Source organism: Plecotus auritus (assembly GCF_963455305.1).
Source record: "Plecotus auritus genome assembly, chromosome: 11".
NCBI classification, from domain to species: Eukaryota; Metazoa; Chordata; class Mammalia; order Chiroptera; family Vespertilionidae; genus Plecotus; species Plecotus auritus.
In genome coordinates this window covers 54,972,143-54,988,258 of record NC_137777.1, presented here as the reverse complement: position 1 = coordinate 54,988,258, position 16,116 = coordinate 54,972,143, and the positions used below count along the sequence as shown (strand labels likewise).

Below are 16,116 nucleotides of genomic sequence, written 5' to 3'. Positions count from 1 at the left end.
AACGCTGGTGAGGTAAGCTTCCTAAAAGGCACCTTCAGTGCAGACTCTCCAATGTAACACCAGTTTCAGAGAGTCAACATATAATTTTTAACGTTTTTTCTGAATCTGTGCCTACAATCTTGGTCGCATTGCTAATGTCCTGACGATGTTTCTCGTCCGTGGGGGTCAGTGCTGGCCACGCTCCGCCTCGGTTTTGTTGAACTCACAGAGGGTCACCCGCCCTCTAACTCAGCGACTGGGCGGCTTTGGCAGGGCTCACCGAGGGCCCTGCGTCAGGAAGGAGCACGGCCGCCTTCGCTCAGCGCAGAGCAGGGCTCACCGAGGCCTCGACGCAGGCGACAGCGCCTCCCTCCCGCAGCCCCGTCAGATGAGCGTCCTGTAGGAAGTGCCTTAGAGCGTCCACACGGCACAGCTGGACCCCCTATTACTACGACGTCTGTGTTTCCCTACCGTCCTTTAGTTTTACTCTATTGCATACAGCTCACTTATATGCAGTTCTTGTTGGGAAATAAAAGCAGGTAAGCCAGAAATTCTCCTGCCTGCGGCCGTGTGCCCTGCACAGCTGTCCCCTTTCCTCCGAGCCCAACGGGGCCGCAGACTCTGCTCCGACCCAAGAACCGCCTAAGGCTCCTCGTTCCCACAGGGAAGGCCTCCTGTCGCCCCTCTGACAGCCCTCGGGCCGAGCCTGAGGCTGCATGCTGAGGTCTCACTCTGTGCTGAGCCCCATGAGGACTTGAGACTGACGTTTCAGCTTACTTCCAGCTGTTTTCAATGGGAACACTTTGGCACTCTGCTATTCACATGTCGCGTTCATAGTCCCACTTGGGATTATGTAGTAAGTGTTCTACAAGGAGTCTTCTGCTGCTATGGGTTCTGCCGTAGCCATCTTTGCTTCGGGTTTGCTTGCATTTGCCTGAAAAAGCCATCTCCTTAAAGGCCATAACAAGGTTAATGACAGCTCCATCAGCAAGTGAGAGCTTTATGTAAGCAGGGGTCCTCAAACTTTTTAAACAGGGGGCCAGTTCACTGTCCCTCAGACCGTTGGAGGGCCAGACTATAGTTTAAAAAAAAAACTATGAACAAATTCCTATGCACCCTTTGGGCCCGGGACGAGTCGGCTGCTAAGCAGGACAGGCAGCGGCACCCGGCGGGCCGGATAAATGTCCTCAGCGGGCCGCATGTGGCCCGCGGGCCGTAGTTTGAGGACCCCTGAAAAGGAACGGGTGACATTTTATACTGGCCCTAACAGAACAATGAATGCACGTTTTTCCCCTGTTGCTTAGCAAACCTCCAAAAGGACCTGTTTAAATCCATCCATTGAGAATTTGTTCAAAATCTTTTATAGCAATTGGGTCACGTTATTCGTGGACACTTGTTCAAAGTCATGTGAAGAAGAAGACTTTACGGCTGCCTAGGAAACAGCCGTGTTAGTACCAGTGTCTGCGTGTTTGAGGCTGTGCCGCCTGGACTTCAGCCCCTCCGACACCTTTCCCTGAGTAACCCCCTGAAACTGGGGCCTGCCATAGCCGGTGGCTTTCAACAAGCACCTGCAGAGCGGGGTCAGAGGTCAAAGTCAACAATGAGACTGCCCCAAGGAGAAAGACAAGATCAGACGACATTTCAGCAGCCTGTCCCACGCAATCAGAGAACACGCAGGAGACAGACACACCTCCCAGGGTAAAGACACAAACGATACTCACGCGTCGTAGTCTTGAACGACCACCCCCACGGACCAGATGGCGGTCAGGTACTCGTTCACACCGCTGGGGCTGATGTAATGAAGGGAGTCGGGGGAATGCGGGTCCCCATTGGAGCCGGTGAAGTCCACCCCCACCTGCAGGTGACAATCGCAGCCCTTACTCGAGAAGCAGGGCGTCTGCCCTGGCGCAGGGAGAGCAGCAAGAGACAGGTCCTCGCCCGCAGCCCGCCCCCATGTCCTCTCAAACACCTGGGACCACAGGAGTGTCCCGCCAGTCACACGAGCCACAGCCCAGACAGCCTGCGCTCTGTATACCAGATGCTTAAATGTGAATTACTGCCAAACATGTCAAATGAGGCATGTGGCCCGCCGGCTGCGAGTTTGACATGCTTGCACTACACTGGGACAGCACTAGGACTGCACCGGGACTCCACCTGCACTGCACCTGGACTACACTGCACCAGCACTGCACCAGGACTGCACCTGGACTACACTGCACCAGCACTGCACCAGAACTACACCAGGACTGCACCTGGACTACACTGCACTGGCACTGCACCAGAACTACACCGGGACTGCACCTGGACTACACTGCACTGGCACTGCACCAGAACTACACCAGAACTATACCGGGACTGCACCTGGACTACACTGCACCAGCACTGCACCAGAACTACACCGGGACTGCACCTGGACTACACTGCACTGGCACTGCACCAGAACTACACCGGGACTGCACCTGGACTACACTGCACTGGCACTGCACCAGAACTACACCAGAACTATACCGGGACTGCACCTGGACTACACTGCACTGGCACTGCACCAGAACTACACCGGGACTGCACCTGGACTACACTGCACTGGCACTGCACCAGAACTACACCGGGACTGCACCTGGACTACACTGCACTGGCACTGCACCAGAACTACACCAGAACTATACCGGGACTGCACCTGGACTACACTGCACCAGCACTGCACCAGAACTACACCGGGACTGCACCTGGACTACACTGCACTGGCACTGCACCAGAACTACACCGGGACTGCACCTGGACTACACTGTACTGGCACTGCACCAGAACTACACCAGAACTATACCGGGACTGCACCTGGACTACACTGCACTGGCACTGCACCAGAACTACACCGGGACTGCACCTGGACTACACTGCACTGGCACTGCACCAGAACTACACCGGGACTGCACCTGGACTACACCAGGACTGCACCAGCACTGCACCGAGACTGTAGATACAGGCCTTGCTTTCTATGTTGGCTTGACTGATGCTTTCTCCTGCTGAAGTTGCTATGGGATAACCTGCTTTGGACCCTTCTGCTCTCTGGGAGAAGGGACAGGTTACTGACAGGACAGCTTCGCCTACCCAGAGCGCTGGTTCAGACCACACACAGGCATGCCCTTCGCCGCGTCAGCTCTGCAGAGGAGTAAGGCACTGCCAAGGGGAAGCGGAGCTCCCAGTTACTCACGGTGAAGTTCAGCTGGCATCCACCCATGATGTAGTCCAGGAAGGTGCACTCCACCGTGACCTGAAAGCAGAGGCAGCAGACGGCTCAGACTCGCTGAGCTCCCTGCAGACGCGCTAACACTTCGCGGCTGAACAGACACGGGACACGCGGCACCACCTGCGCCTGTGTCTGGGAGAGTCTACCTCGAGGTGATTCCAGCCACGTTCAGATTAGAATAATAATGGCCAACCGTGACATACCCTCACTTTATGTTTTAAGAAACTAGTAATGAATCGAATATGCTGAGAGCTTTAATGGCATAACAATCAAGGTTTTTAAAAACCCACTTGTTTGTTGTAAGAAATCTCTTGGATTCCCCCCACTCACAACAGCCCACCCCAACGCAGTGCGATGCCTCGGCCCCCCCTCCTAAGGACACAAGAACCCACGACCTGGAGCTCTGCGGAGACGCTGCTGAACCCTGGAAGCAAAGCCACTTGAAAGACTTCTTTGCTCTTCCCTACTCTGTCCTCTTCCCTAAAGAGCCCAGACACTCATGTGACAGGGAGAGGGGATTCCAGCTGCCCCGTGCACACGTGTGACCCCCACACCGACAGGGAGGGGGATTCCAGCTGCTCCCGTACACATGTGTGACCCCCACACCGACGGGAGAGGGGATTCCAGCTGCCCCGTGCACACGTGTGACCCCCCACACCGACGGGAGAGGGGATTCCAGCTGCCCCGTGCACACGTGTGACCCCCACACCGACGGGAGAGGGGATTCCAGCTGCCCCGTGCACACGTGTGACCCCCACACCGACGGGAGAGGGGATTCCAGCTGCCCCCGTGCACACGTGTGACCCCCACACCGACGGGAGAGGGGATTCCAGCTGCCCCGTGCACACGTGTGACCCCCCACACCGACGGGAGAGGGGATTCCAGCTGCCCCGTGCACACGTGTGACCCCCCACACCGACGGAAGAGGGGATTCCAGCTGCCCCGTGCACACGTGTGACCCCCACACCGACGGGAGAGGGGATTCCAGCTGCCCCGTGCACACGTGTGACCCCCACACCGACGGGAGAGGGGATTCCAGCTGCCCCCGTGCACACGTGTGACCCCCACACCGACGGGAGAGGGGATTCCAGCTGCCCCCGTGCACACGTGTGACCCCCACACCGACAGGGAGGGGGATTCCAGCTGCCCCGTGCACACGTGTGACCCCCACACCGACAGGGAGGGGGATTCCAGCTGCCCCGTGCACGCGTGTGACCCCCACACCGACGGGAGAGGGGATTCCAGCTGCCCCGTGCACACGTGGGACCCCCACACCGACAGGGAGGGGGATTCCAGCTGCCCCGTGCACACGTGGGACCCCCACACCGACGGGAGAGGGGATTCCAGCTGCCCCCGTGCACACGTGTGACCCCCACACCGACGGGAGAGGGGATTCCAGCTGCCCCGTGCACACGTGTGACCCCCACACCGACGGGAGAGGGGATTCCAGCTGCTCCCGTACACACGTGTGACCCCCACACCGACGGGAGAGGGGGATTCCAGCTGCCCCGTGCACACGTGTGACCCCCACACCGACAGGGAGGGGGATTCCAGCTGCCCCATGCACGCGTGTGACCCCCACACCGACAGGGAGGGGGATTCCAGCTGCTCCCGTGCACACGTGTGACCCCCACACCGACGGGAGGGGGATTCCAGCTGCCCCGTGCACACGTGTGACCCCCACACCGACAGGGAGCAGGGGTGTGAGCATTGCCCAAGAGGCAGTCGGGTCACGGACCTCGCACTGCTTCACGCTGACAATGCCGGAGTTCTTGTAACTTTTCTTCTTCTGTCTCTTCTTCTCGTTGATGCACTCAAACTCCACCTGTGGGGGGACAGTGCGTGTCACCAGTGCGTCAGAAAGGCCAGTGGAATGTAAGTGATGACTGCCTCCTGGAATCAACCCCCTCTGACGGAGGCCTACTGCCAGCACCTCTGAGGCAGTGATGTAATGACCAGGTAACTCAAACAGTCATCACTGACGTTCCCAACGCATGCCTGGAAGGTGCCTTTTAAACAGTTCATAAGTATGAATTTCCTGGCACACTCTCTAAGCATAACCTTTCTTCTTCACAACAAAGGAAGTAAATGTAACTCCTAGTCTTTACCCTCAGAGAGAACAAAAATATGCTGCTTAGAAAAGAAGAAAAAACCTACCATCGGAACACAGAGGTGAAACACAGCATCCTGTGTGAAACACAGCATCCCTCCCACTGGGAGGGTCAGAAACGGGTCTAACGGTGCCTGAGTGCACCTGCCTCCTCCTCCCGCCTGCCCCCCACTCCCCCCCACCCCGTCCTCGCCGTGGTGTCAGTCACCGTCTGGCCCGCTCCGATCTGCACCCACCACCTTGAACGTCTGCAGCCACACAAAACTGACCTACATACTTCGTAGTGTTCTCACTTGTTTCATTCATTCCTTTTTTCACAGCGAGGGGGTAACACCTCCGAGTGACACCTCTGATTCTCACTGCTGCTCCTAACACGACAGCATAGGGACTCGGTGCATCTGACAAGCCAGCTCTTCTGGTTCTTAGAAAGCGACTCTGTGCCCACCAGTCGTTACTGGTTTTCTAAGAACCAAGCGTGAAAAGGTACATCTGACAAATGATGTAAAAGAAAATCCTGCTAACCTTCTGAGGGCTCAGGGTCCTGCCCGAGTCTCCATCACCACTGCAGCACTAATCACTAAGCGTTTCCAACGAGGAGGCTCCAACTGTCACGGCAAAGGCCGCATCCCTCGCGCCCCCGCTCTCACCGGCCGCCAGGGCACCGAGAGCAGACAAGACAGCCCTGCCTTTGACGAGCAGGACTGAGCAAGCCTGCTGGCACAGGGAAGCCTGGCCACCCCTAGTCAGGGTTCAGGGAGCCTGCAGGATGCACACAGGTGTCCAGGTCGCGTCACTCATTCTCGTCTAAAAGCAGGCCAGTCACTGCTCTGGACACAAGGAGCTGAAACCACGAAACCGCCACCAGCCCTCCTGCTGAGCCGGCGGCTGTATTTCCCGTGGTCAGGTGCCTACTGTGTTCCCTTAGCTCTGCCTTAGAAAACCATCGTGACGTAGAATATTTGCCTTTGCCACTGGATTTTGCTGCTGTTTTAATCCAAAGTCTGTCAGCTCAACGCCAAGTCACCGTTTGCATTTAAGCCACAGAGGGCTGGAAAGCCTCCTCCATCCCACCAGAGCCTCCGTCGGCTGCAAGGATGGGCTGTGACAGGACTGGGACACGCAGGGCCCGCAGGGCCCCTGGAAACTCCAGCCCCTCGTTTGTTTAAAACCCAATTGGCTAAACCAAATGGCCCATCGGTTTCATGTATTCATTTAGCTACGATTCCCTAACTTGAAGTCCCATCACCACGCTTCATCCCTCCCCTGGGTAAGGCCACAGGAAGGGCGGGGGTGGGTGGTAAGAGTGCACACATCAACCAGGCGTCTGCCTGCTGTGGGCACTGACTACCGTGACCCAGGACACGCCACACGCTTCAAAACAAAGGGTTTCCCATCAAACCACAGATACTGTCTGTAGCCAAGAAAACCAAGCCTCTGACTGTTCCTGTAAACTCACACCCAAGCCTGGATTCCGGGCCATCTATTACCAACCCCCCGGTCCGCGAGCACCCTGCAGCCCAGAGCAAGTCCGGGTCTGTGTGCTGTGCCAAGGGCAGAACCCGACAAGAGACGCGACTCACGGGCGAGCTCCGGGAGGCCCCCTTCAGCTGCGTCATGGTGGTCTGGAACGCCCCGATGAGGTCGTGGGAGCCATCGCTGTCATAGTCATAGCACTCCACCTGGAAGCAGCACAGACAGAGGTCAGGCCGGTGGGCCTGGGCGGCCCAGGGCTGCAGCAACGTGGGCTGACCCGGAAGTGCCCTTGGCACTCGAGTAAGTGCCGTGTTCAGTGCACAGCTCCCCGACAGGTAGGAGCTGCTTCCTGGTGGGAATCACTGGCGCCCCCCCCACCCTGTCCCTGGCTGGCGCCTCGCCCACTTCAGCTGTAATCACACGGCTTCCTCCTGAAGGCTGTCAGGAGGAAGGAGGGGCCGGTGTCTGTGCAATGATTTAGATGATTTCGTTACGGACACGGCGAGTCCCCTGCCACCAGGGCGAGGCCTGCGCCAGCGCCAGACACAAAGCCAGAGCGCAGCACTCTGAGGACCGCAGCTCCTACGAGAAGGAGCCCTCTGAGGGGAAGCGCTGGACCCCGTGAAGTCCCTGCTGCCATGCGGGGCAGGCGAGGTCCGGCTCAGGTAGGCTCTCGCTCCGTGCTTGCTGTCTCCAAGCCGAGGGCAGAGCTGAGCTGGTTTGCCTGCAGCTCGGTGCCAGGAGGACGGAGCGGAGAACAGTCACAAGAACGCCTGGCCATTCGCTGCAGCGAGACTGAGGTGTGCGCTGTCAGCAAGCAGAGGGGCCACCGACAAAGCACCGTCTTCTCCAGCTTTGTCTCTTCAAAGCAGCATCTCCCTCTGCAAACGCTCGTGTGCTGCACCCAGGGCTACCCAGGCTGGTGAGTAGGCAGAGGGTTAAAGGGCTTTGGACGACGGCATCCTGTGTGGCTCTGAACAGTTAAAGGAGCCATGACCGAGGCCCAGGCCCGCCGTGCCACCTGCTGCCACCCCCGCAGTCCATCACCACGAGCAAGGTGCCCGCAGCGCTGCAGCATGAACGTCACATGTCACCAGCTCCCTTCACTTCAGGGGCAACATCTCACCGGCAGAGGGGCTGTTCCTGCTCAGCTCCAGGAGTGAGTTAGGTGTGATGGGAACAGGAAGTGTTGCGTTCCTTACTTTATTCCCACTTTATCCAGTCAGACAAAACGTCCATCAGTTAATAAACACAAACTAGGTCCAGAGCCGCAATCCCGAGGACTGTCAGGAGTGTCCACTGTTGGAGCTCTTTGCCCGCGGACGAGCCAGACAGCTCGACTCCTGCCCCGTGTATGTGCCGCGCAGTCTAAACCCCAAGCCCTCCGTGGGACTCCCAGGTGTCAGGGGGAAGAAAATGAATGATCTTAAAAACTGCTTTCTAGTTGGACTAAAATTAAAATGAAGTTAAAAACAATCTTAACATTTTAGTAATTTCATTTAAATAGTTTTTTTAATTATGGACAAAAGAACTCTACATTATTAGATTTGCATTCAGGAAACTACAATTTATACCTAAGGCAAAATCAAGCTTTGATAATTCCAAGATTTTATTTAAACAGAGCTTATGAAGAGCGAATGTTAGTCTGCCTGAAACTTCAGGGAATGTAAAAATAGTTTCCAACTGTAATTTCTGATAACTCACTACATTGCCCCATCACAGGCAAATGTTTGGTGCTAAAGAAAAACATGACATTTATAATGCTGGCATGGGTTCAGATAAAGTTGGGGGAACATGATATAATGACTATGTCATTTAATTTCTCAAGAATTAAAAAACTAGGACTATGGTCCACTTTAAACAACAGTATCAGTGGTGCTTGTGGAACTGAAACATACATACATACACCTGTGCACATGTATACATGTGAGTGCACATGCCACACACCCATGCACATGTATGCATGTGAGTACGCATGTATGAGAATGCACACATGTGTGTATACGGGAACACACACATGTGCGCATGTGTGCATGTGAGAACACACACCACAGCACATCCACTAGGCATTCCCGGGTGAGGCAGGGCAGCATGCACGGCCATTTTCCATTCGCTGGATGTTACGGAAAAGATAGTCCATGCTGGAGGACCACACTGCACATCCACACTGTGGCAGAGAAGCCGCTGCCGCCAGCTCCACCCTCTGCTGACTCCTCACACACCTCTAAGCAACGCCAAACCCCAGGAGAAGCACAGATGTACGGCTTTCTGATGTCACAGAGAAACACAGACAGTGACGATGTGGCAGAGCACGTCTGTGTCATTAAAACAAACTTGTAAGAATGGAAGGCATTCATCAGGGTGAGCTCGGGAAATCAGTTTACTTACTACAATAAAAGAGCCCTGTGCGCAAGCCACTGTGTGCAGGAAGTTTAAAAACATTGTTTCATTGTAAACATATTATTACACACAATTAAGTAGTTTTGACTTAGGCAAGTTTTTCTACAGCCTCTCTTGCTTCTCAGATCGATTGAAGCTTCAACTTACTATTTTTAATGTGAAAAGCAAAAGCTCTACATTTAGTATGACACTGAAAAGTAACATTTTTTGAATTGTTATAGGAGTTTGTATGTGCTTTCCGGAGGATCTATGCCAGGAAGCAAGGTCTTACATGCTCTCAAAAGTTATTTTTAAAGCTTCTTTTCTACTCTTTATTTTGTTCGTACTTGCCTCAGTAGTATGCGGTTACCGTGAGCTAAAGACGACTGAGACCTGGGGCTCAAGAGAGACCTGCTCCCCCTTTCTAGAGGAATTTAAATTAGGAGCCTGACCCACAATAGGAGTCATCACCAGAGTGAGGGTACCTGTTCATTTCGCAGGGCGACTAACACCCTCTCCTCACGCGCTCTCCTTGCAATGCCTCCTGAAGCCCCCAGGGGTCTCACGCTCGCTGTCCTGCTCCGAGTGTCTTCTAGACCTCAGTTTCCCTTTGTGGCTCTGATTCTGATGCAGGGGGCACTCCCCTACGTAAGCATGTAATTAAGTCGGGCCAGTTCCTCTTGCTGATTTGTCTTGTGTCTACTTGAGTGTTAGGCCAGGAGGAAGACCCTGAGGGGGAGGAAAGCTTGTCTCCAACCCCCACCCCCTAACCTGCACTGCACTGCTGCTGGGGTGGCACACACTCACAGTGGTGTTAATCTGAAACTCTCCACACCTAGGAAATGAGGCTTTCAACCATAACAGCACCTGTGCTGCCTTTAACAGGAAGACTTCCCTTTTCACCAATTTAACCCTTTCTGTAGTGTAGACCTTATTTTCTCTACTATACAAGTGGAGATGACAGATGACCTGCTCCAGATCCCTTCGCTGCTTGAAGAGCGGAATCAAGACTCGGACTGCGGTCTGACTCTAAATCCGACGCTTGTTCCAGGCCACCAACCCTCCTGCCTTCACCACATCCCTTACAAAAACCAGCAAGAACCCATCTGTTTGCTGGCATCAGGGCACAGGAAAAGGCTTCTCTCTGGAATCTATGTCAACAAGTGGCTCTAGTATAAAAATGTCTTTAAAGTTAGATTTTTGATGACGTGATAAACAAGAACGTTTGAAGATTCTTAGACACCTGCTATGGCTCCCTGCGGCAGCTCTGCTCTCGGACCTCGACAATAAGCCACCCAGTCTTCAGTGGCTGCATTTTGCTCTGGAAACAAGAGGGAAAAGCCACACTCGTCCTCTCCGCGGCGCTGAGGCGGGAGACGGCGCTGGCTCTAGTTAAAGGAACGTCTGCTTTTATCCGCAAGGAAACGCCAACGGCACAGAGGGAGCTAAAGGCTCCTATTCACAGAGCAAAGGGATCCTTTTAAAAGGAAGAAACATTTAAATTGGACATTTGACTTTAAAAAATAAAGTGTAAAATAAAAATCACAATGTTGGATTCAGCATTGGGTGAACCATCAGTCAAACATGTTGATTCTTCAAACTCTTTACCTCCTAGACACCCTGTTTCAGAGTTCCCAGATCCAGCAAAAGGGAGTCCCACAGGCCTCGTCCCATCACTTTCTTTCTTTAAGATTACCTAACCAATTAAGTTTATAAAAGAGGCGAGTTTGTCTGTATATGTAATTTCAAATTACCTTAATAGTCTTATCCATATCTCCGTAGCACAGGGAGTTAAGAGAGATTTTAAAAGGCCTCCAAACAGGATTCAGGTTGTTTTTAATAACCTAGAAAAGGGAGATGCAGAGACGAGTTAGGATGAACCGAGTTCACTGTGTTCTGCTCTCGCCTTTCCCGGGTTCGGGTGGTGCTACAACCTCTCCAGCCAGTCACCTGTCCCACTGACACCAGCTGGGACTGTATTGCCCAGCTGGTCCGTGAAATGTGACAGACTCTCTGGTCAGCACACGTGCTGCGAAGGAAGCACGTTGGGAAGGGCTCCCACCCACTCACGGCGCCCTCAGAAACCAGGGTTTCCAATGTGGCAGAGGACTCAGACCTGGAATGAGGACGTCCGAGGAAGAACCGTGCTGGGTTGGATCTGAATTAAAGAAATAGTCTCACGTTCATAATTTCTATAGACATCCTAGGCAGATACAAGCAAATGTACAGTTTCCGGCTGTGTCCACTGAAGGGGCCCAGCAGCAAGAGCACGTGGGCCCTCAGATCTTGGCGTCTGAATACCTCCACCTCTCAGAGACTAGGGTCGCCCCAAAGAAATGGGGCACCCCAGTCTGGCTCCGACAAGCACAGGGTGAGCCGAGACCCAACATACAATGCGAGGCCCTAGGGCTCATGTCAGAAGCCAGGAGCCGTTTGAAGGCACGCCCCGTCAAATCCACATACCGTGGAACCTCGCTTCGCAAACTTAATTTGTTCCGGAAGGCTGTTTGAAAATCGCATCATCTTCTCCCATTAGAAACAAGTAAATGGGATTAATCCATTCCAGACCCCCAAACGATCCCGTTTTAACCTTTCTTATACACAGTGCATGTCTATTGTACTGTTTAATCTATAAACACTTCAAAAACAAAAAGGACATGAAATGTAAATGAAAATGTAACAAAAAGGAAATGTACAGTAAAAAATGAAAATTTAACAATAATTATAAGCAGCAACAAAAGCAAAAAAACACAAAAATATTCACAGCACAAGATCCTGAGATGTTAACAGAGGGGAACTGACTCATATTTGCGCGTTCTCTCCTTTATTTGCTGCCTGAGAGACGCGTGACTCATCATACAGGTGTCATCAGGAAAGGGCTGTAGGCTGAGCAGCGAATTGTTCGAGATGGGAGACGTTTGAGAAACGAGGTCCCACTGTACTCTCAACAGTAATGAATGATAAAAATGAGCACACTGTGCTCCAACCATCCATGAGCCCACCATGCCACTGAAGATAAAAAGGAGGAAATGAGAGGGAGCATCTGCTAATGCGTGTGAAGAGACGGAAGATGTGGAAAATAATACTATGTATAACCTCAATATAATGGTAATAAGTGACGACTCAGGCACGAATGGTCAGTAGAAGCTAAAACAGGGTGAACTGTGGGAGAACAGCCTCCAGGGGCCGCACCACAGACCACCTATTCCTCACAACAGGGAACTGAGCTGGACCTGGCTGTGAGGCAAGACTCCAGAGTGTGGGCATACGGGGATTGATTATTCGAGAGATTCGATGGCAGAAAGGCTAGGGAGGCAGGGAGAAAAGTCTTACATGGACAGGATGTAAGAACAGCCAAATGCCACATGTGAGCCTTGATTGAAAAACAACACAAAACAACATGCTTACAGCATGCGGGACGCTGGGGAGACCTGAACACGATGCTATAAACCACACCAACACTTAAGGTACGGCTGGGCAGGAGAGCGCCCTTGTTCCCGAGAAATCCGTGCTCTGCTCTGCAAAGCTGAAGAGTCACATCTGCAGCCTCACCAGGAAGGCTCTGCAAGAGGGAACTACCTGCGTGCAGATGTGCGAGTCCCTGTGTGTGTGCAGATGTGCGAGTCCCTGTGTGTGTATGTGCATGTGTGCGCGTCCCTGTGTGTGTATGTGCATGTGTGCGAGTCCCTGTGTGTGTGTGCAGGTGTGCGAGTCCCTGTGTGTGTGTGCAGATGTGCGAGTCCCTGTGTGTGTATGTGCATGTGTGCGAGTCCCTGTGTGTGTGTGCAGGTGTGCGAGTCCCTGTGTGTGTGTGCAGGTGTGCGAGTCCCTGTGTGTGTGTGTGCATGTGTGCGAGTCCCTGTGTGTGTGTGCAGGTGTGCGAGTCCCTGTGTGTGTATGTGCATGTGTGCGAGTCCCTGTGTGTGTGTGCAGATGTGCGAGTCCCTGTGTGTGTGTGCAGGTGTGCAAGTCCCTGTGTGTGTGCACAGGTGTGTGAGTCCCTGTGTGTGTGCACAGGTGTGCAAGTCCCTGTGTGCAGATGTGCGAGTTCCTGTGTGTGTGCAGGTGTGCAAGTCCCTGTGTGTGTGCACAGGTGTGCGAGTCCCTGTGTGTGTGCACAGGTGTGCAAGTCCCTGTGTGTGTATGTGCATGTGTGTGTGTGCAGGTGTGCGAGTCCCTGTGTGTGTATGTGCATGTGTGTGTGTGCAGGTGTGCGAGTCCCTGTGTGTGTGCACAGGTGTGCGAGTCCCTGTGTGTGTGCACAGGTGTGCAAGTCCCTGTGTGCAGATGTGCGAGTTCCTGTGTGTGTGCAGGTGTGCGAGTCCATGTGTATGTGCAGATGTGTGAGTCCCATGTATGTGTATAGATGTGCAAGTCTGTGTGTATGTGTGTCTGTGTGAGAGAGAGAGAGGAGCACACATGTGCAGACCAAATGTACAGGGCATACATTATAGTGTTCTTCATAGGGTTTTACATTTCTCAAAATACAAACTTCACTAATAAAAGAAAAAATGAGCATGCTGACCTTGTGTCTCTGATTATATGTGTCCAAAATCAGATTGCTATTTTTATAGAAACATAATGTTTTAAAAATTCAGATTACTACAATCCCCCAGGAAACCTCAACCCTGCCTCTCAACGTCAGACGCTCACCTCTGTTCGGTGCACCAGCAGCCAGGTTCCGTCCGATGTCTGCTTGTGGAACTCCAAGTAAGGGTCTGACTTGCCAAACAGGTCCTACATCAAAGGGAGAAAGCTGTCCTTCTCGACGCCACTCTGCCTGTGGCACGCTAACACCCGCATCTGCCTTACAGGTGCAGGTCTGCGCGCCAGCACCGCAGGGACACAAGCCCTCTCCTCTCCCAGGCTGGGGGGCACCGTCTCCCAGGAGAACCGAGCGTTTCTGATGAAAGCCCTAACCCTGCAAAGCACACCCTTACTTCTCAAAACACACGATGCTTTAAAACAGTGATCAATACGCCCATCGTCAATAAACATGTTCTGTGCTGGTCTCATGCCTAACACTGTTCACTGACACAGCACTGGCGTGTTCTGTGGAAGCAGCATGCCAACACCAGGCACGCTAACTCTGAGGGACAGCGACAAGATGGACGCAGAGGGCTCAGGTGTGCTAGGATCACATCTGATTGCTGACGGGTCTGAGTCTTGACTCCACATCTATCCTCAGTGTCCAATACCACACGCCAGGGAGCAGGGGCAAGTATGTGGAGAAGCCACGGTTACCTCACGGTTAGAGTCCCTCCTTTCCTCTTAGTTCCCCACAGCATCTATGCAGTGCGCAGCACCCCGTGTGCTCAGAGCTGCCCTTCCCACACCCTCAACACACACACACACACATACACACACTCGCACACACTCACAGACACACACATACATACACACACAGAGGCACTCATAGACACACACAGATACATACAAATACAGAGGCACATACACAAACACATAGATACATACAGACCCTCACAGACACACACACAGACCTCACACTCACGTACACACACATACACAGAGACACATTCACAGACAGACACATAGATTCACACACACACACAGACCTCACAGACACTCACAGAGACAGATATACACAGACACACACAGGCTCTCACAGACACACACACCCAGGACAGCGGGACTGGAAGGAACTAATGCTCCGGGCTGCGCGAGGAGGCGCTCACGTTAGCTGCATCCCTCCTTTCTCAAACAGGATCAATGGGAGGCAAACAGGAGGCACCTGTTGAAATCTGTATCCCCTACCCACCTTATTGTCCAGTTTTCTTGCTTCCATTTCAAACAAGACCACTCTGTTATCCTTTATTTCTTCAGCTGAAATCTACGAGATCAGGTAAGTGAAAGAAGCATGTTTAGGGATTCTGACACACTCAGAAGTACTGATATTCTGTTACCTAACAGTGTACAAACTCCGTATCAATACAAATGATCACTAAAATGGTGCAATTGAGAGATTTTCCATTTTCGCTTCCATACATGTGCAATAAGCATGTGCCCAAACCTGCTAACCTGCGTGAGGCACCTTCCTCTCTAGGCTACACCCGCATTCGGCACCTTCCCTTTCAGATGCTGTTGCCCCAGCGGCATCTTCCCAATCCCGTGAAAAACCACAGCCCTGGGCACACACCAGCTGCAGCTCTGCGAACCCCGAGCCTCGGGAGCACATCACACCTCGGCAACACTCGCAGCTGAAATCACTGTTTCCCATACAATTTCACTGGTCACTCTGCTCACAACCCGGCTGCCGCGGCCCGGGAGCAATAAAGGTGACTACGGACGGTGTTCTCTGTGCCACGAGCCGCTGCCCAGCAGACGATCATTCCTGTGCTTTAGGAAGTTTAACCTGGAGCAAACCAGCTGCTCAGGGGATCACGGCGGCAGCCCTCCAACGAGGCTCAGGAGCCCGCCTTCCGTCAGAACCACGGCTCCGGGAGCCGCTGCTGGGACGCAAGCTCCAGAGGGAGAGCCTGAGGAGCGGGTGTCGTGTGCTGGGCTCGGACGCGGGGCACGTAGAGTCACCGGCCTGGGGCCAGCGGGAGGGCGGGCAGCAGGGTGCGGGCGCTAAAGGTGAGGCCGTGCCATGTGAGACCCAACGGGAATGAAGCTGTCCTGGACAGGGTCTGTTCCGAGGGGACGACTCTGCCTTGCAGAGCCCGGGATCCGTCAGATGATGTCGGGTCTAAGTGGGGAAGGGGGGCTCCTGGGGCAAGGAAGCACCACGAGGGGCCCTGACCCCTTGGGCAACGTAAAACGCAAAGGGACTCATGTGTGAGTTTTTCTTTCTTTTTTGACACACATCACACATGGGTCTGTGATGGCTCCCCCGCCAGGGAAGGAGGGGAGCCACCGGCTGGCATGCCCAGGCTGTGGGCACCTGCCTGCAGCCCCCTGGCCCCCT

General features: G+C 53.6%; 1 protein-coding gene across 3 annotated transcripts in view; it reads right to left on the bottom strand.

Annotated features, from left to right (window-relative positions):
* CPNE3 (copine 3) overlaps positions 1–16,116 on the bottom strand; it is a 43,044-nt gene that overhangs the window by 12,219 nt on the left and 14,709 nt on the right. For 2 of the 3 annotated variants that reach the window (XM_080647171.1, XM_080647172.1), the window contains exons 6-12: positions 14,968–15,039; positions 13,842–13,925; positions 10,943–11,032; positions 6,917–7,015; positions 4,965–5,051; positions 3,191–3,250; positions 1,701–1,834 (exon numbers count right to left, since the gene is read on the bottom strand). In XM_080647171.1, the coding sequence (XP_080503297.1) occupies positions 1,701–1,834; positions 3,191–3,250; positions 4,965–5,051; positions 6,917–7,015; positions 10,943–11,032; positions 13,842–13,925; positions 14,968–15,039 (626 nt within the window). Of the gene's footprint in view, positions 1–1,700; positions 1,835–3,190; positions 3,251–4,964; positions 5,052–6,916; positions 7,016–9,197; positions 9,217–10,942; positions 11,033–13,841; positions 13,926–14,967; positions 15,040–16,116 lie in introns of those variants that run through there. The other variant, XM_080647173.1, reaches the window with a different exon arrangement.